The sequence below is a fragment of the Poecilia formosa genome, unplaced genomic scaffold, assembly GCF_000485575.1.
Source record: "Poecilia formosa unplaced genomic scaffold, Poecilia_formosa-5.1.2 Scaffold91, whole genome shotgun sequence".
Taxonomy (NCBI): Eukaryota; Metazoa; Chordata; class Actinopteri; order Cyprinodontiformes; family Poeciliidae; genus Poecilia; species Poecilia formosa.
In genome coordinates, this window is record NW_006800030.1 from 559884 (window position 1) to 580963 (window position 21080).

A 21080-nucleotide genomic window follows, 5' to 3' on the forward strand; every position below is an offset into this window, starting at 1 on the left:
AATATGATAAATACTGTTTATTAACTGGATTCTGCAGAACATATGGATTTTTAAACAACACTCTATGCAGCTCATTGAGGTGACATTCTGACAGCTCAGAAGAGAAGAGAACAGTGAACTCATGCTATTTCATTTCAAATCCAACTTGCTGTTAATATTGATGTTCAGTGATTTTGAGGTTTTTTGGTCTTATATCTGTCAGATCAATATGAAAATAGACTGGTGTGTTGAACAGGGTGCTCTTATTTTCATTGTTTCCTGGTCTCCAGGAGCTGCTCTTCTGCTCCTGATGACAGTGGTGCTTTCATCTGTCCCAGCTCCTGGTTGGTGCTGAAATGGCACCAGTTAATCGGTGCCAGACCCAGTTGACTGCATGAATACTGGGTCCTTCTGCTAAAGCTTTAGAAACAGTCTGGATTCTTTACAAAATCTAAGATCTACGCAGCCTTTAAATAAAGAAACTTTCCTAAGGAACAGGAACTTTTGTGACAAGAAGAGTGAACTTAATTTCCCCTGATTACGACGAGATTCTTTAAAATTCAAATGAAAAATAATGACAGTTCTGTTAGAGCACCAGGCACCAAAGCTCACAGTAACGAACATGTTGGTGGCCAAGAATATCTTCTAATACCACTTTTACTGTTTTCACATTGATTACCACTAATGATTGGGAATAAAATTAGAATTTCATATTACCAATTCCTACTTTAACCTCTCTGTTACCTGATGTGTTTTAATCTCTGAGTCCAGACTGAAACACAAATCTTCCTACAAACACAGGCCATGTTGTTGTTTTTGAGCTGCGGATGGAAGTCATCTTGGTTTCTGGAAGCAGTTGGACAGAGATGACTCTGAATGTTTTATTCCTGTTCTTCCTGATTTTCTGGATTGTTGTCAGTGATAACATTACGTGGAAAGTAGAAACGAGTTATTAGCTTCTCATGTGGGCTTCAGAATAGAGCTAATGGGTTCACGGTACGCCCCGGGACTGGTGTTTATTTTCTGGATCTCTGTCATTCAACAAGACACTGACCTCAAGCCCACCACCTCGGCCGTGACACAGCCAAAGGCTTTACGAGTGGTGCACGGTTGTTTGGGAGAACAGTGATTATTTTTAGCTTATTGTGTAGAGAACTTTATTAGCTTTAGGTTTATACTAAAACTCTATTTTCAGCAAACTGTGTTGCATTGAGTGAAGAGTTTGTGCAGCAGTAAGCATACGTTAGGTGTAAGGCCAGGATCACAGCAAAGAAACTCCTTCTGTTTAAAACAATCATCAAGGAAAGACTAAAAATTTTCAAATCATGCATGAACAGGCAGGAGGAAACCGCTCTAAGATTATTTTATCAAATAAATCTTCTTCCTGGTTCTTTTGGACGCATGGGATGATTTTTTTTCACTTGTCTTAAGAAGAAAAGGTGATCCCCCCCATGAGTCCTGTGTTGTACCAACAAAATGGCATCCGTCTGCAGGTTGCTTCCCTCTAGGAGAGAGACTGGACTAAGGACAGACTTTAACATTTTATTACAATATTTTGTGGTACTATTATCATAACAATATAAGTGATGAGAAAAACTATTAATTACTTTTTTAGGTAACTGTATGGCTGTGGCTGTGTGATACGTCAATCATAGCCCCACAATCACAAATACTGCTCTTGAAAGCCGTTTCCATTTTAATACTGTCCTTTAGGAAATCAGTCACATAAAAACATTTGACTAAACGTCACACAGTTACTGCATTTAATCATATTTTTAAATTTATTGATATTTATTGATACACTTTTATTGAACAAACAGTGGGGAAAAATAGTAAAATTAGTCCTGAGTATATAAATTGTTTTCAGAGATTTACACATCATTAACTGGAATATATTGAGAAAACAATAAATCAAAAGTATTATAAAAAATTTAGCATGACAAATGATAAAATAAATTCAAACCCCTATCTGGACATTTTGCCAGGAAAGTCCTCAGGATCAAACCTCATCAAAAATATCTGGTCATATTATAAAACGGGTGGATAAGCTCAATCCTAAAACTGAGATCAACTTAAAATAAAAAGTTGATCACAAGTTTACTTGTAAAGTCTGCGTGGCTGAGATGCAACAATATTGGCTATTTTTAGATATCTCAATCACAGTCCAAGTATGAAAGTCTAATCCTCCTTGTGATTAGATGTTGGTTCAGTTTTAATTTTCCCACCTTTGCTGTCTGTACAAAATAAACATCCATGCACAAACTCCCTGGTGCATCATTTAGAAATGCACACATAGTTGGGAAACATCTTGTGTGGTAATGTTGCCATGGAAGTGGAGCTTGTGGCTGTCTGACATCCCACGCTGTCATCTATAAGAGCTTTGTTGTGGTCAGAGCAGGAATGTAGCATTGTTTTGGCTTTAAAAAGAATCTGCACACTGAAGCTCCAGCTTGGAGCTTCACTCTCAACAACAGCAGGAGCTAACGCTAACTCAGTGATCATAGTGCTGCTTTCCAGTTTGAGTCATGTTGTCAGCCGACTGAATGTCAATTTAAGCTTCTGCTGTTGACCTGAGGATTTCTGTTGGCAGGTGAACGTCCGGCAAGGACAAACCGTGTACGAGAGTCTTAATAAAGCGCTCAAAGTGAGAGGCCTGAGCCAAGACTGCTGTGCTGTGTTTCGCTTGCTTGAAGGGTAAGATGTTCCTCCTACATCAGTGACAAACATTACACTGCATTCCTCACTGTCTCCACAGAAAACCACAGCTAATCTTGTCCCAGCTACATCCACTCAGACACACATTATCACCCTAAATCCTTATTTGCATGGAGGGAAAATATTTAAAATAACAAGCTTTTTTCTTGTTAAAGCTGCAGTATGTAACTTTAATAAACAATATGTTGTTTTTTTTATATACATATTTTTAAAACTGTCAGAATGTACTGACAGTATAACATGAGACAGATAATCTGCAAAAAAATCAAGCTTCTCTGCCTTCTCCCAATGGACCTACAGCCACTTGCAGAAACACACCAACCAATCAGAGCCAGGAAGCAGACCTTAGCACTGTCAATCATTCTCATGTACGCGCTACACACACACACACTCCCCCTTGCTCTTTGCTGTGCTACAGCTAGTTGCCCGCACTGGAGCTTGCCATGAATGCTAAAAGTTACCATAGTCCTCAATGATGGCGGCTAAACAGTTTTCATGTAACAATAAGTTGTTTCTCTACCATTAGCACACTTAACAGCTAGTCCATGAGGTTGATTGACAGCGCTAAGACCCCCTCCCCCTGCTCTGATTGTTTGTTTCTGTAGTTCAGCAATTGGCAGTAGGACCACAGGGAGGAGACACAGGAGCTTAGTTTGTTTCACAGATTATCAGTCTTATCTTATACTGTCACGAGATGGTGACAACTTTAACAAATCCGCTGTTTTCAACAAAAAGGTTTGTTTAAATAGTTTTCAGTCATTCAGCTAACAGGCTAAAGTCCATTTGCCCTTAGCTTACCACGCACCGCAGCAGATCAATGAGAAGTTGAACGGTTGCACAAGTCTTTAAAACACGGCAGTAACTGACAGATTAGTAAACTAACACCAGCCTAAAGTAATCTTTGCATTAGCTTTAAAGTTATATTCTGAACTTGTGGAGAACATGTTACACGTTACGATCTTTACATTAACTAAAGACTGTTGCTGCAGCTTCAGTCTAAGGCAGCGGACGCTACCCAGCTTCAGTCTTTCCAGTGAAAGACACGGAGGATCCACATCTTTCTCTTTCGACTCAAACACTAAGTTCACCTGATGAGATCATGAACTGATTCATCAAACGAACAGCTGAACGATTCCTTGCACCGCAACTGATTCAAGGACAAGTGTTTGAAGAGTAAACAGAGAAACTAGTTGGTGCCAGGTTGATGTTTGCAAGCCACCAAGTTGGACAATGATCAGCTGGCAGATGCGTCCCTCTCCTATGTTTGGCTCTTGGCAACACATATCCACAGTTCACACTGCAGTCTTGTCCAGATTGGACTAAAACGGTGTTCCTCCATCCTGGCCCTCAGGACCCACTGTCCTGCATCTTTTAGATCCGCCTCTGCTTCAGCACATGTGATTCAAATGATAACTGTGGCTGAATGTCAACAGGTGCTGCACAGTTCTGTTATGTACCCATTCATCAGGCTGCCACCGCATCCTTAAAATGACTTAAATTTGTAAATGTAAGTTGGCCTTAAATATGATAATCACAGGTCTTACATTTTGTCGTGACAGAGTTATTTAATCTCATATATTCTTGAATGTAGTCTTTTTTTCTTTCCTCTCGCCATTTCTGTCAGGCAAAGGTTTGAATCATGTGCAAACTTCTTCATTGCTGTACGATGTTCGTTTTTGCCACTGCCTCAGTTATGTTGCCAAAGGCTATATGCATTCTGTACAAGAAAACTGAAGTTTGGATTAAGGCTGTAGAGATCCATATGCAGTGTGATAAATGCAAAGATGCTGCCAAGGACCTCAAACAGACAGCAGAAATTTCACAGTTATGCTTGATTACAATACAGCAGGATGCCCCATCTGTACCCTATATTTATAGTTCTTTTTCTCAAAGCTGTCTGCTGTTCAACATGTTTTTGTTCCTGTTCATAGTCGTAAGAGACTGACGGACTGGGACACAGACATCACCCCTCTGGTCGGAGAGGAGCTGCTAGTTGAAGTCCTGGATGACATTCCTCTTACCATGCATAACTTTGTACGTACCTGGTCAGAATCGCAACATTTCCTCTTTCTGCTGTTCTTTCAGAAGCTAATATCTTGGATGTGTTTGTTTTCATAGGTACGGAAAACCTTTTTCAAACTGGCTTACTGTGATTTTTGCCACAAGTTTCTTTTTAATGGCTTCAGATGTCAGACATGTGGCTACAAGTTTCACCAACACTGCAGCAGCAAAGTCCCCACTGTGTGCGTCGACATGGATACAGTGAGCAAACGGTGAGTTTTACTTACTGGCTAGTCATCATCAAGTCTTCAAATTTGCTTAAAGTTAAAATTTACCAGATATTTATCTTTTTTCCTGCTGGATTTTGAGGGTTTTATTGAGACTTTTGACTGCACTTCTCTTCTTTTCATGAGGTCACTCTCCAGATGTTTGTATGCATATAGTTTTTATAGTAATCTTAAATGGAAGTTAGTTTTATTCTATGAAAGAGTCTGACACTTGAACAAATCCCAAGTGTCAGGCTCAGCTGTCTGACTCCCCATGTACAATTACTACTAATCTGTTGCTGTTGACCCATCTATGGGCACAAACTTGTTGCAAATTGTGTTTTTGTTCTCTGATTGTTTTGTGCAGGTGTGACAGCAATTCCTGCACAGATTATCCTCAGATATTGTTGCCTGAGAATTCTCCATCACAGAGCAACCTCGCCTTAACCCCAGAGCCTGCTGGGTAAGCTCTGAACCAAACCAGATGGATTGAAATCAAAAGCTTCTGATGTGTGAAACTGACTAACACAGTTTGTGTTTGTGTTTTCCGGAATGGTTCCAGATCAGGCCTCCTGTCCCCGACCTTTAACTTTCCAACAACAGGTGGAGATGGCCAGTCTCTACAGAGACATCGCTCCACCTCCACCCCCAACGTCCACATGGTCAGCACAGTGGACATTACTACCGTCATCGTCTTAGAGGTCAGCTTTGTTTGGACAGTCCTGCTGTACATTAAAACAATGTGTGTCCTGAACTGACCAACATCTAATGTTTCTTTATCCAATGTTTTTAGGAAACACTGAAATACAACACGATAGGTAAGCCTCCTCCCAACAGCTGCTCTGGTTTCATTTCCAATCCAGGTTCGTCTCATCCTTACTGGTGTTATGTGTCCCCACAGGCCCAGAGCCTTCGCCCAAACCCCCCACCAGCCCACCCTCCTCTTTGGGTTCCCCCGGAAGGAGGCTGCAGAAGTCCCCCTTGGAGCACAAGGAACGCAAATCCTCCTCCTCCGACGACAAGAAGAAAGTGGTATGTTGTCTCCAGCCTGGTCCATGGTTGTCCTCTGAAGGGGGGGTGAAGTAGAGAGTAAAGGGCTGTTTTGTGTTGCTTCAGCATCGCGGAGGCTACAGAGACTCTAGTTACTACTGGGAGGTCCCCTATCGAGAAGTCACTCTGCAGAAGAGAATAGGCACGGGTTCCTTCGGGACAGTCTTCAAGGGCAAGTGGCACGGAGACGTGGCCATCAAGATCCTCAAGGTTAAAGAGCCAACGCCTGAGCAGCTGCAGGCCTTCAAGAATGAAATGCAGGTCTTACGGTGAGCAGCCATGTGGTTCATACTCAACATTCAGTACTACTAATGCATCCTGTTGATTTATGCTCTTTGGGGGTAGGCGATAAATTCATTTGATTGATTAATCATGTTTTTGAAGATTTCATTTTTGAAAGTCTGGATTTTTTTATAAGACTTTATTTGAGGGGATGTGCATAAAACAGACACACTATCATAAATATGACAGAACACCTGTCATGAACATGAAGGACGCTTCATGAATGTTTACTACTGTTGTCATGAAGTGTCATTTGGTAAATAATGACAGCCTTAATGCAAAGTTGACACTTTTAATGGACTTTAAATGCAAGTTTTAATGGAATTTTGCATTAAAAGTGTCATTATTTAACAAATAATGCAAAGTTATTCGGTAAATAATGGCGTTTTATCATAATATGGAACAAATGTTCTCATATGGCCCTAATATTCCAACTCACAGAAAGGACATTTGAAATAGAAGTCCTTTTTGGAAATATTTTTTGTCATATGTAAGAAAATTTTATGCAAAGAAAGTGAGAAAAAAAAAGTATTAAAATAGGATCAGGAACGAGAAAAATTTAAGCCGTATGGCCCAGTCCTGCTACTATTAGAATGGTCTTTGGTTGATCAGAGATGGTGAAGCAGTAAATCTGACTCTGATGTCCTCATTATGAACTGATTCTTAGGGATCCACTGACATCCAGCGGATGAGATGGAGTTTCTAACATGCTTACTATTTGTGCTCTGCAGGAAAACCCGCCATGTCAATATCCTGCTCTTCATGGGCTTCATGACTAAGCCCAACTTTGCCATCATCACCCAGTGGTGTGAGGGCAGCAGTCTTTACCGCCATCTGCACGTCACAGAAACCAAGTTTGACACGATGCGTCGCATTGATGTGGCCAGACAGACGGCGCAGGGCATGGAGTAAGACGTTCAGATGACTTTCCACCAAGACATTTTAATGGGGGGAAGTCTGACTGTGAGAGGCATCCAGTGTGTCTTCCTCAACAGATGATCAGCTTTATTTTTACATCAAATTGTTAAGTTTAATAAAATAATTGAACTTATTATACAGTTTTTTTGAACAGATAAAGAGCAACTAGGAAACAGAAAGTTGAATTTCCTTGAAGGTTGTTTGACTCCGGTCAGTGGAGTGGATCCTTGTGAAGATTTGTGGATTTTATTTCATTCTGCTCTTCGTCTCTTCCATAGTTACCTTCATGCAAAGAACATCATTCATCGAGACCTGAAGTCAAACAGTATCCTTGCTTTGCCAGTGTTACCCTTTAATAAATGCATGTTTATGTTTCTCAGTTTAGCTCAGAGTTCAGCAACTTCTAAAGGTTCAAACAGGATTAAAGTAATTTGTTTGTAAGTGATACAAAAAAAGAATAGTCATTGTTCAACCATACTTTGTGTATTTGACCTCCACATATTTCATTTGACATTAAACTAATGTATGGAATTGAAGGTGAAATTTTCTTCATTCTTGTTAGGTGCTGACTAATTTGACATTTGAAGTTTTGAGCTTCAACAAATTTTCCCTTGGTGGTTAGTTTCCCCTGCGACCCTCCCCCCGCCCCCACTGCCTTTTACTGCTTTAAATAGCTGCCTGGTTTTTGTGGTATGTGATACAAAGAGCCTCTGCACCACAAACTGGGCCGTTTCTCAGCTCTGCTGCCAGATATTTTCCTCCACGAGGGCTGGACCGTAAAGATCGGTGACTTTGGCTTGGCCACGGTGAAGTATCGATGGAGCGGCTCCCAGCAAGTAGAGCAGCCCAGCGGCTCCATCCTCTGGATGGTAAGCTCTTCATAAGCATGTTCCATAACTAACGCATCTGCTTCATATTTAAAGGAGAATCACACTGGCTCCTTTTCAGCCAGTTTTCTGGATAAATTGAAAGTTTTTATTTTTTTAAAATGAAGCAATTTTCAGCACTGTCTCTTTGTTCATCAGAGAAAATCTCCTAAAGCAGTAAAATCTTCCTGGTTATCAGACGCAATGGTAACAAACTGCGACCTGTGGGAGTTGCATCACACTTCCTTTAGTAGAGTTCAAAGGTCAGAAGAGTCAGTGCTTTAAATATCTGTTGTTTCTATCTCAATATTTAATATTCAACTTCCAGAAGTGTTAAACCGTGAATTCATCTGGTAACTACCCAGGAGCCTAAAGACGCCTTTCTGTGATTCATTCATTATTACTGTTTGGACCAGAGGTGATGTCACACTGTGTGTAGAGGTGATGAGTGTCTTAACCAGGATTTCAGTTTTAATACAAAAGGAAACATAATTGACATTTTAAACTGTTAACTGTGGGTAGCATCAATTATCACCACTATCTAAACATCACTGATTAGAAAAACATCTGTTTCACTTCAAAGTACTGGTGCTTCACCATGACAACCAGTTATTAACAGAATATAATGCAGCTTAAATGGCGCTGCAGATTTACGTCCACATTTACGCTGATCCTCTGCTGGATCCTCAAGATGGCCGCAGCATTACAAACAAAGGGATTCTGCTCTCTTTAGGTCGCAGCTACTAAGTCTGATGCTGACGTGCTGCTGCTGCGTTTTCTCCCGCTGCTCTCCAGGCTCCCGAGGTGATCCGGATGCAGGACAGCAACCCGTACACCTTCCAGTCTGACGTGTATGGTTATGGAGTGGTGCTGTTTGAGCTGATGTCAGGAACGCTTCCTTACTCCAATATCAACAACAGAGACCAGGTTTGGTGCCGACACTCCACTAACCCAGATCTGTCCAGCTGCCGGTGTCCTTTATGTTCTAGCTGTCCCTGGTTCTGCAGAGTTCTGTTCACGAGTCGTGATTTGACTCGGTTGTTCTGAACCAGGAAGTATCTAAAACAAGGAGGATTCTGGGCAGTGTGCCTACCTCAACACCTCACAGATCAGGTCGGCCTGATGTTCTGATCTGTTGTGTCCATCAGTGGTTGACTGCTCCTTTGCTTGATGAGAGCAATGCTAAACATCACAGCAGAGGTCAGAGGCAGGTGCTTTTTGCCCCTCACTGCTCACTGTACAATGCCACATCAGAGTAGTCATCTGCTAAAAAAACACTTTTAAAGCTTAATTCTAATATTTGGAATATATTGGAGGAGTGAGGAATATAATCTTAAAGTAACAAATTTGCTTTATTATTTTAAAGCAAAGTGGTGCTCAGAATTATTGTCTGTCTCTTGTGAAAGACATTTCCTTTTACAAGAGGAGCATTACAACTTTCACTATGTTGCTCTACTTGATACTTATAAACTTTTTTAGAAACTGCTGTGGGTTTTACTCAAATGTAATAGAGTATGGTACAAGAAGGACGGAGACAATACAGGATTACATGCTCAGTCTGCTTCTACAGAAACAGAGAAAAAGAAAACAGAACTGAGAAACCATAGTGGCAAAGTACGCATATATAATTAGATCATCACTGAAAAGTACATGGTCTGAGTTCCTACATGATGTGTTTAGTTATATTCTCTATTCTAAGAGTCTAATTGTTGCTTATACAGCATTTCATTATCTTCTCAGTCATACCAGTTCAGGTCAGTCCTCTGCTGCTCTTCAGTATGACACAGTGAACCTCAAACTCTGCAGCCTCTTGGTCAGTCTTTCAGCTCATGTGGCACAGGCTGATGTATGTTGTTTTTTTCTTTTCCTTGTGCTTCAGATACTGTTCATGGTGGGGCGTGGTTACTTGTCTCCAGACCTCGGTAAACTGTGCAGCACCTCACCCAAGTCCATGAAGAGGCTCATCATCGACTGCCTGAAGTTCAAACGGGAGGAGAGGCCCCTTTTTCCACAGGTGGGTCAGAGGGATGGATGCTTGCTGCTGAAATGAGTACCAGCATATCATCCTGCAAATTCTTCACTTTGATCATTTCAGTGTATCTAATGAAAATATTACAGTGTGACTATTAGTGAAAGGACATAAGGGATAGACCTCATAGACTCCCTTCAAACTTACAATACTTGAAGTGTTTTGACTGAATCTTTTTCTCTTTTAGAAAATTAGTCATGATTCATGAATAATTAGAGATTCATTTATCAGTAAATTATAATGCAAATGTTGCAGCATCTGGAGATGGATGCAGCGTGAATATAAAGCCTGCACCTTCATCTGCATGTCTTTATGTGAAAACCAATATGTTAGAGCTCTTTTTTAATTACATTTTCTTCTCACTTTTGCCCAACCCTAACAGAGGGTATGAAGCAAGGGTGTCCAAACTATGGCCTGGGAACCATTTGTGGCCTGGGGACTGATTTTGTGAGGCCTTCAGTTGGAACGAGTTCAGATTGACCTTCCAGCAGGTCAACTGTAAACCTTCAGCCAGAGCTACACCAGCTGTCTGTGCATCCTTAAAAAGTCCTAAATGCCTGTATTTAAAATTAAGTCCTTAAAAAGTCTTAAAATTATTATTTTTTTAAATGTAGGTTGGCCTTTGATATGTTAATGACAGGGCAGTAATTTTGTTGTGATAGTACTATTTAACCTCATGTATTCTAGTTAGTATATTTTCCTTGTTTTTGTTCTGGCTTGATGTTCCATCGGGCAACAGTTTGAGTCCCGTGCAGACATCTTTGTTGCTACTGCTAGCTAGCTGCTAGTGTAGACTTGCTAGCTAGCTTTTTGCATCTATCTGCAGTTGACTGGACAACGTAAGTTTTCACCACTAGCTCATATGATGCTACATGCATTCTGTGTATAAAAAACTTAGCACTTCGGATTTGAGGCTGCTGCCATATTTGGTATGAGAAACACAAAGCTGCTGGCCTGGGGAAAATGTTTATTTAAACAAGGATGTTACTGTGGATGGAAATACATCTGAGAAAGTTGAGAAAAGGTTTTAGAAAGTTTTAGATTTGAGTTGGTGAAACCTGCAGATGCTCTGGCTCATTTCAACACATCAACAGTCCAGGTCCAGGGTGACTCCGGTTCTACTGAGGACCAGAGTCCTTCAGAACTCACGACTTCTGTAGAAACCTGCTTCCTTAGCATCATTGAACCGTTTCTCTACATGTGGTTGTGTCTCTCCAGATCTTGGTAGCCATTGAGCAAGTGCAGGAACTGATGCCAAAAATTGAGCGAAGTCGCTCGGAGCCATCGCTTCACCGGGCCGTCCAGGCCGAGGACCTGAACCCGCTCCTGTTCCACACCACCAGGCTGATGCCCCTCTAGGCCTCCTCTGGCCTCAGCTGAAACGCAGCAGCGTTCCTGTGCCTGAGAGGACACAGCTGGCTCTGAAGACAGAACACACCCACCCCCACCCGGCACCCCACAGCTCAGGAGCCGCACCGCTCAGTACCAAACTCTACAAGCAACCGCAACACTGCTTAGTGTGATGGCGAACCTTACCATACCAGACAGAGGCCTGATGCTGAACAATAGGATAACCCAGAGACACCTGCCTGCGACTCAGAGGGAGGGGCTTCTGATGCAGGGATGCTGCTCCTCATTTCCCTTAGTCAGACCAGAGGAAGCTAGAAGTCAGGTTAACAACCCAGAGCTGCTGATGTTCTGACACTTCCTCACTTTATGACCAACCACCCAGCTCAGTGGGGGGTGGAGGTCTGAAGGGTGAAAGCAGGAACTCTTTTCTTAGAGGATGATAAATGTAGTCTTAATAGGAACCTTCTGTATGTACTATTTTGATCAATATTTGAACACAATCACCAAACCAGCCAGTCTCAGGGCAGGGGAGGAAGCACTGAGGAGGTTCAGGTGACCTGGAGCTGACCTCCAGGTTTGTAGGACAGTGTCCTGCAGAGCTCAGCAGCTCACTGACCAGGGCTCAGCCAAATGGGCCCCAGCAGCCTCCTCCCACCCTACTGGTGAAGGACAAGCTGGTAGTCCTGAACCACACCAGATCAGGTTTTAAATAGCAGGCCCCATGAGCTTGAAATGCGTGGTCAGGGTTCTGGCTGGGAGTGGAGCCGTGGTCAGACCAGGGAAGGTTGTGACCGCTGCCTGCTGAGGCACAGGAGGTCTGCTCATACCTGACTTCTCTCTGGTAGCTGGAGGGGTGAAGAGACGGTTGTTGTGCTTGTTTGTTTGGGTTGTGTGAGCTTCCTGCACCTTCAGACAGACGCAGCCAAGCTCTCCAACAGGTTCACAGTCAGGGTTTCACTCTGAACTCAGGCGGCTCCTTGGTGTTTCCTAAACTTAGGGTGAAAGTTTTGGAACCTCCATGAGTAATGACACGGTCTTTCCTCGGTATCCAGACAACATTTTGGTCTTCTCGGGCTGCTCGGGCCGCTCTGTTGACCCTGATGGTTCACCAGGGCTCAGAACGTTGTACTAAATCAGAGCAGCTGATGAGATTTCTGCAATTGTTTCTGTTTTGGATTGGAAACCTTAATAGTTAAGAAAATTGAATCTTCGGCTAATATTTCTGTCTGCTGATTCCAGAACCAAACATAAGCCATAGTTGTTCCCTGCTTCAGCCTGTTGTTGGCGGAGGCAGCCAGCAGCGTACTGGCTGCGTCATCATCAGGGTGCGTTCAGGTTCAGTCAGTAGCTGTTCTGCCGTCACCTCACTGCTCCTCTTCCTGCTGGCTCAGCTCACACCTCTCTAACTGCTGACTACAGCTCGGTGCCTTGGGGTTTGATCTGCACCATGATCCATGATGATGATGCTGCTGATGATGATGAAGAAGTCAGTTCTGCTTCAGTCGATCTGCCAGGCAGCAGCAGGTCAGTGTGCGCCATCTGCTGGATCACACAGTAAACTACAGCCTGCTGCAGTGGTGGTCCTGGTTTTTTCACTGAGCTCTCAGCCCTGACCTTTGACCTGTGCTGGAAGCTCAGGAGTCTGTAGGCCTGTGAAGGAAGCGACATGTCCTGGTGTTGCCTCAATTCTCTTGCCCCAGATCGTTTTTCTTCCTGCCACAGTTCCTGTCATTCTGAGCTTCACAGCTGATCAGAAATGACTCCCATCAGCCCGATGTTCCAGAGGTCACTGCTTTCTGATGGTAACATGTCTCCTAGTGTCAAGTTGAACGAACAGCCAGCGTTTGATCCTCCATGTTCTGATGGGGCTGGGTCCCCCAACTCTGCATGCTTCCTCCTGATTGGGCCAGAGCCTCTTTCTCCTCATTATTTTTTAATCTTTATTGAACAAGAATGTACAAAGCAAACAGCACATCAAAAGACATTCAATACACAAATAAATGAATCTAGGAAAAAAGAAAAAAAAAGACTAAACTAGATAAATAAAAAAAAAAATCAGGCTTCAGGAAAATGTTTTTGTAACTAGAGAGAAACATGCTGCCTGTGTGTGTGTGTGTGTGTGTGTGTGTGTGTTCGTGTCCTGTGGATGATCTGGTCTGTGACCACAGCTGGCCTCCTGGCCAACATGGTACCTTCTGCTCCTCTGCCACAATGCTTCGCCTCATGGACTCAAACTAGTTAGCAACATTTAGCTCATAGGAGCTTCACTACAGAACAGTTGCTGGTAGCAACGCTTCAAAATTGTACAAGTAATTTATGTGGTGTGTGGAAACTTGATCCTGATCAGGGATGTTTGAGTAGAACTTGAACGTCGGACCAGCGCGAGGCTGCTGAATGAAACGAGCTGCTCTGTAACTTCCTGTTAAAACAACAGTATGGTTGTTTTATTCTTTTTTTCTTTTCTTTTTTTTCTTCTTTTATGTGATTTGATTTTAGAGACAAACTGCTCTGTGGCACAGGTCCTTCTCTACTCAGAGGGTCTCACTTATGTGTTTGCTTGCAATAATTCTGGCTCAGTGTTGCAATATGGCGGCGTGTTCAAACCGCTGTCGCTCGTCTTATTTATCTGAAGCAGGAAGTAACCGGGACGGCCCTGTTCCAGTGGACCTGCAGGGTCCCGCGCCTCGTCTGAGACACTGTGCTGCATGTGGAGACTCACTGGGTGGGGTGGACCAAACTTTACACAGCTGTTAGTTTCATAGAGTTAAAGGAAGAGAGAGCTGTATCAGTAGTTTCTTTATTTTGTCTCTTCATATCTTTTAGGTGAATTGCAATACTGTTGTTTCTGCGGCGTCAGGTGTTTTCAGTTTGCAATAAACGGTGTATTCTGCTGTGTACAGTTACATTTTTTAAAAATTGCAGAAAGTGTATTTGTATGTTTTTTGTCTGATGGTTTTAAACAGAACAAAAACAATTTTAAAATATAAATGAAATTCTAGTATTTCATAGATATCTAGTATCTATATCTTTTTTTTTTTTTGGTCTTAAACTATTGATGCAGGATTTATTCTGGAGAGAAATAAATTAATCTGTGTTACTGTATTCTGGTTGATGTGTTTTTCATTCCTGCTCCTGCAGTTTGTTTCTTGCTGAAAATGGCCAGGAGAGGAAGTTTGGTTTTAAAGCCTCCGCCACAGGGCGCTGAGACAGGAAGTCACGTGACAACAAACAGACAGCTGCTGAAATGGATGTCAGCTCTGAGTGAACCAAACTTTATTTATTAAGAGACAAAGAGCTGCATCAGAAACTGTTTAGCATAAAGACATGCAGGAAAATTCTTCAAGTAAAATACAGCAGTGCTCACTTCACAGTCTGACCTGAGGTGACAACAGGTGAAGTGAATAATAAAATCTGTACAATGCTTTTTTTTTTTTTTATAATGTCCAAGAAAAGGAAATTTAATTCAAGGTTTTTAAGGAGGACTTGTAACTTTACAAGGATGTCAGGTCACAGGCTGTTCACAACTTGTATCCCAGTCCAGACCTGCTGATGTGGCAGAAGAGCGTCATGGCGAAGCACATTCCCAGGACCTGCAGAGGCAGACATGGTGAGTTCCAGGGATGAACAGAAAGGAAATGATCAAAAATCCAAACTAAAGAGGTCTGGGCTGAGGAGCCACAGGACTGCAACCAGACACACTGGTTCTCTGTAGGAGGAGAGACTCTGATCAGATCAGGCTTTAAGCAAAACTGACTAGATTTAACAGTTTTTAATATTCTTTATTTAAGAATATGCATATTCATATTATAACATGAAAAACCAGTTAAAAGAGGAAATGAACCCTATATATATATTTTATTTTATTTTATTTTTTTTGGCCTGTTGTTCAACCATTACCAGATTTCTTTTATAGTGTCAGGTTGCAGAGAGTTGAGTCAAACAACAGCAGAGTTCAACCAACCAGGGCACATCTCTCTCTCTCTGACACCCTGATACTTTTCACACTGATTTTAGCATTTGTTATCCATATGGACTTCCTATTTCAAATGGGAAGTGTGGAACTGGATTTGAATGTTTTCCAGTTATGAAATGCATGGAAAAACACAAGTTTGGAGAAATATTTCAATTGGTATATAAACACAGGGACGTTCTCTATCTCATTGTCTAGAAAACAAAGAATCAAAAACTGTAGGAAGTTGAGTTTGAAAAGTAGGAATTATCTTTAAAGTTTTGTCTCAGGATATAATCCAAAACTCCTAGTCTGCTGCCAACAATCCTTGGGATTACATAGAAAACTGAAGTTTGTAACTTTTTTTCTTACTGCTAAAGGCTGCAAACATTGATATCATCTATCAGGTTCAGCACAGTTAAAGAGAGCCACCTAGCTGCAAGCCAAAGTTCAGTAATATTTGAATAAACAGCTGCATGCTCTTCCTACCTCAATGATGCATAGAACAATGACAGCGATCCCAGTAGTTAGGAAGTTTTCTTCAAACCATCCTTTCAGTTTTATCAAACAGCCCTGCAAACAGTGAATCACGCAACATGTTATTTCAAGAATAGATTATCAATAGTGTCGGTCTAAAAGGCCTCTACCTCTTTGTAATCCGGTTTGCCCAAGGTACATTCGTTTTCCTTGCAGCAGGAAGTAGGGATGTGATTGCCCCAGTCACTTGCATTATGGACTCCACAGCACTTAAACTGTTTTAGAAATGAAGAGGAAATGCAAACAGAATTTTGGTAAACGTCTGGATCCCTGCAGAATGAGATGCATCTTGGTTCCACTCACCGTCAACTGAACTGTGTTCCAGTCACTCATATTATCCGTACCAGTTGCATTTTTCAAACCTCTTTTGAGATCCTCTGTCACTAGTTTGCCAATCTAAACGGAGATTTTAGAGAAGCATTTGGTCTTCAGTGTGATCTGGTTATGAACAAAGCATGTGTGTGGAGCTGGAGTCCCACCTCGGCCTCATAAATGAGCATCAGGCATGCTGCTGTGAGCTCCACCAGCATCAGAATGAAGATCACCAGGAAAAACTGTCAACACAAATCATTGCACTTTTACTTGAACAATGTCAGAGCAACACGACCTGGAGGCCTGAAGCAAAGACATTCTGCATCACCGCACGCAACAGGAACTGTGTGAAATGACACCAACATCACTTAGCATCGTGAAGCTGCAAAACTTTGAACTTTTACTGAAAACAGCATGATGCTGCCACCATCATGTTTCGTCATGGATATAGTGTGCTCAGGGTGATGTGTAATGTTGGTTTCACCTTTTGATGTTTCCTGTGACAAACTGTTAAAACAGACTTCTCGTGGTTTTTCTTTCTACTCTTCCGTAATCAGAAGATTCGTGGAGACGCGTTACTTTAGTTACTTTTACTTGAGTAACATTTGGGGGAAAAAAAGTACTTTGAAGAAAATTTTTACTACACTGTACATTTTGACTTTTACCTGAGTAATTTTATTGCGAGGTATTGCTTCTGTTATTTGAGTAAAATTTCTGTATCCTGGCTGAACGAAGAACAAGCTTGTTTTAACCTGAGGTTCACCAGACTGCTTTTACATGACTACAGTTTTTGGATACTCTACCCACCTCTGCATATTTTTATAGTAATTTAAACAATATATATCATTTTCCTTCATAAATGATGCACCTCTTTGCACCACCAATAAAATACAGTGAAGTTGTGATCCTGACATGAGTAAATGTGAGCCCTGCGGTCAGTTGCAGTGCTCTGTCTTCTTGTGGACACGCTCTGCTTCACACAGGAAGATCCGTGTTTTGGACCAGCTCAGCCTGCTGACTGAATAACCACACCGATCTATGTAAATCATCAGCCCTGCTCGAACGGTTTCTTCAACAGATCTTGGTGTGAACCACATGCGCTGACTGCAGGGACTTCTTCCAGGAACCAGGCTTCTCTCCTGGCTTCATGTTCTCCTCTCCTTTTCCCTGCATTTACTGTAGTAAAACTAGAGCAAAGAGTCTGGCAGAAACTTAGAATAGGAACTATGGGATGGAGTTCTGTGGACTCAGACATGTTTGCTTAAGCTCATTTAGAGGTGATTTGTCTTATATTGTCTAATTTAAAATATTTGACATCTGCTCACATTTATCTAGAAGGAGAGAATCATTCTATTTATTGGTTTCTAGTTATGCTGGTCATTCTGGTATCATACGGCAGCATGTTGTTTCACACTCTGAACAGTTCTTAAATGACAGTGAGGACTGGGTTGTTCATTGTAATGTGGTAAATTTTTATTACCACTATTATCACTACTTTTTTCTTTTTCTCATAGCCAATTTCTGTGCGTTTGTTTTTGTAATGTAACTTTCAATCCCCTTGAAATCTGGTCATTCTATTTCTAGAAGTTTGTAGTGACTTTCATGTCACTTCAAACAGCATTATCGCTGATAGAATAACCAGTAACAGCTTTAATGCTGAAATCCGTCTTTTTAGCTCCACACCAGGAAACGTTTCCACAGACAGCAGCTCAGGCTCTGAGTGGATCGCTTCCTGTTTCCATCGGTGAAGCAATTCATCTGTACTTATACAAGATCAAGGCACTAAACAAGCTGCTAACAAACACTCCACAGAACCCCACTTCCAAAAGTCTGAAATATTCCTTTAACTGCCGCCATTAAAGTGTGTGTGTGTGTGTGTGTGTGGGTGTGTGTGTGTGTGTGTGTGTGTGTGTGAGTGTGAGAGTGTGTGAGAGTAGGTTTGTTTTTGATAAGCATAAGGTCCATTTCTCCAACAAATACACCGTCGTGAGGACCGATGGCTGGAACCCAAAACTCTGACCCCAGAAGAGGAAGTGCTGTTTTTGGGTTAGGAGTTAGGTTTAGGACAGGGTGTCCAAAGTGTGGCCCAGGGGCCATTTGTGGCCCTTGGACTGTTTGTGGAGGCCCCTGACTAGAATTCAAGAATAATACAAATTTAATCTCCAGCACAGGTGGTTGATGCAAATGCAAACTTTTTATTTTTACTTGGGGCAAAACGATCAGAGACAAATGGGAATTTTATTCAAATACAAAGTATTAATCTTTACATAACCACTTTTTAGCTTTCTTTTGCAAGAACAAAATTGATCCAATTCCATACAGACTGGCATAAATCCTGCTTTTATTTATCCAAACTACAATTTTTGTTTTGTTTTTTCAATAAATACTTGACGAATGTTTCTTTTAATAAGAGAAATCTGAAAAAAGTTTTGACTCTACAATAGTTCATGCATCAATAAAAATAAAACAAATCTGATTACTTAATTTGTTTAACTAATTTGTTACATTATCAGGTTGGTTAAAAGAATAATAGCATCACCATATAAGTTTTATTAAGAATATGACATTTTTCTGCCCATCTAGTCATTTTGATTTGAAAATTTTGGCTCACAAGACAGAAAGTTTGGACACCCCTGGTTTAGGATGTGAATTGAGTTCAGTTCAGGTTAAGCTTAGGTTAAGTTTAGGTTAAGCATGGTATTGGTTATGGTTAAGTTTAGGGTAAAGGTCAGGGTTGGGCTACAGAAGGGAATGAAAAATGAATGGAAGTCAATGAACGTCCTTGTGCTGATAAAAAGACACAGTATGTATGTGTTTGTATGTGTGTGCAAGTGTGTGTGTGCTACCGTCATGAGGAGGCAGCGGTTCTCCTTCAGGGCCCCCAGGAACCCCAGGAAAGACACACAGGTGATGACAATGCCGCTGATCAGCAGCATGCTGGGAATGTTGAGGCTGGCCAGAGACGGGGTGAGAGCGGCGAAGTTAAGTTTCACCATCAGGTACACACCAAAGCCCAGAACCGCCACTCCACACACCTAACAGCAGGGAGAACACACACACACACACACACACACACACACACACACACACACACACACAGACAGATTATTACTATATGCAGCTGATCATGTTTCTAAGTATAAAACGCTGCTGAAAAGAATCTATGTGATTTCAGCTGAAGTGAATCAAAACATTCAAACTTGATTTTTTGCTGAGATGCGAACATGAGATCAGCTTGACAACATGATCCAGACTGATGATGTGATTGAGACATACGTACAAAACAGAGGAAGTTGGCGACACACATGGTGTACTTTAAACACTTGAGGCAGCCTTGAGCCATGGTGACACTCTGCTAATGGAACCTGTAACAGGAAACACACACACACACACACACACACACACACATGAATATTTCCTCCTGATGTAGAAAGAAAAGTCCAGAATTCGTCTGACCTCATTATTTATTTATTCGTTTCTCTCTCATTTCTGACACATTCTGTTCTGTTTGTGCCAAACAGCAGGGAGGTGTGAGTGACGCATCTCACTTCCTGTGTTCTGCCTCCATTTACAGGAACAACTTCATCGCCTTCTGCCCAAACTCCATCGACCCAAAATAGTTTCATGTGTTTTTAATTTCATTGGAATAAATAAGATTTTATCACAAAATGCCCCCAGAACTCAAAATGTTCTGAACACTCATCTTCAGCATAAAATGTATCTAACCTCTAATGATCTGACAAAGTAGGTATTGTTAAACCTATTTTCTTTTAAAATCATAATTCTTTTTTTGATATTTAAAGCTAAAGAATTCCCATTGCCATTTTTAACATTTCAGTTTAACTTGTCTTTTTCGCATTTTCAAGTTTTCATAATTGTTTACACGTTCACAACTCTGACATGTTTCTATAGAAAGACAAAACGATCAACAGTGAATCTTGACTTTGGTCAGGAATCTTCAAAACGACCATAAACAATCTGGAGGAGAAGCATCAGTCCTACCTGTTTGGTAGAATTTGGATCCGTTGGGCTCCGTTTGTTTTCAGGCTGAAGTCAAGTGAACTGTGCTGCTGCGAACACTTCCCCTTCTCATTGTGCTGAGGAAGGACTGAGCTGAAAGGCTCACGGGGCTTTCAGCGCCCTGTCTCACTTCCTCTTTCTGCTACATGGAAAAACCACCCAGCAAAGGGTGCATGTCTGCTTTTATATATTTAGACTTTGACCTCATCCGATGAACACATCTTGAAGAAAAAGTATTCACACCCCTCAGGCCTTGACATGTGTCATATTTTGAGTGATGAGGATTTGAGGATTGAGTGTGACAGACTAATAAAAAGCAGCAGATAACTAACTGTAAAGTGGAAGGATGATGAGAACAACATTAGGGCAGGTTAGGAGCTAAAACCTTTCCACATCTGTTCATCCATCCTCCCAAAATGGAAAGTGTAAATCTACCAGCATGTCCTAGGTAACACTGGAGGAGCTTCAGAGATCCACAGCTCAGGTGGGAGAACCTGCTGACCTTGAGTCTGACCTCCATGGAGAAATATAAACTATCCAGTTTGCCACAGTTTGAACCACAATATGTGATGTTTAGGCTTGGGGCGTTGAAGCTGAGTTCATGGGAAGATGGATGGAGCTAAGTCCAGGACAATCCTGGGGGAAAAGTTTTCAGGATACAGACTAGCTGACCCAGGGGGCGGAGCTTAACCTCTCTGTAAGATAAACAAAAAGCCCGACTCTGTGGACAGAGCTTCACCTATGAAGATAATGACCAGAAAAAAAATTATTCTGGGGTTAGAATAAGATCAGGACCAAAAAGCCTG

General features: G+C 41.7%; 2 protein-coding genes across 2 annotated transcripts in view; one reads left to right on the forward strand and one right to left on the reverse strand.

Annotated features, from left to right (window-relative positions):
* The window catches only part of araf (A-Raf proto-oncogene, serine/threonine kinase), a 21945-nt gene extending 8455 nt beyond the window's left edge, over nt 1–13490 (forward strand). The window contains exons 3-16 of the mRNA XM_007557728.2: nt 2570–2673; nt 4626–4728; nt 4813–4967; nt 5329–5424; nt 5524–5662; nt 5755–5779; nt 5863–5993; nt 6078–6280; nt 7025–7201; nt 7490–7536; nt 7962–8080; nt 8873–9004; nt 9957–10091; nt 11325–13490. Of these exons, the coding sequence (XP_007557790.1) occupies nt 2570–2673; nt 4626–4728; nt 4813–4967; nt 5329–5424; nt 5524–5662; nt 5755–5779; nt 5863–5993; nt 6078–6280; nt 7025–7201; nt 7490–7536; nt 7962–8080; nt 8873–9004; nt 9957–10091; nt 11325–11465 (1707 nt within the window). The 3' untranslated portion in view covers nt 11466–13490. The remainder of the gene's footprint in view (nt 1–2569; nt 2674–4625; nt 4729–4812; nt 4968–5328; nt 5425–5523; nt 5663–5754; nt 5780–5862; nt 5994–6077; nt 6281–7024; nt 7202–7489; nt 7537–7961; nt 8081–8872; nt 9005–9956; nt 10092–11324) is intronic.
* Nucleotides 13491–14696: 1206 nt separating this feature from the next.
* Nucleotides 14697–20373, reverse strand: LOC103141910 (leukocyte surface antigen CD53-like). The gene is made up of 8 exons (XM_007557730.2): nt 20257–20373; nt 19535–19619; nt 19101–19289; nt 16422–16496; nt 16246–16338; nt 16053–16157; nt 15895–15978; nt 14697–15046 (listed from the first exon to the last, which is right to left on the reverse strand). The coding sequence occupies exons 2-8, from the start codon at nt 19595–19597 to the stop codon at nt 14975–14977; spliced, it is 681 nt and encodes a 226-aa protein (XP_007557792.1). The 5' UTR covers nt 19598–19619; nt 20257–20373; the 3' UTR covers nt 14697–14974.
* Between the last annotated feature and the right edge of the window lie 707 nt (nt 20374–21080).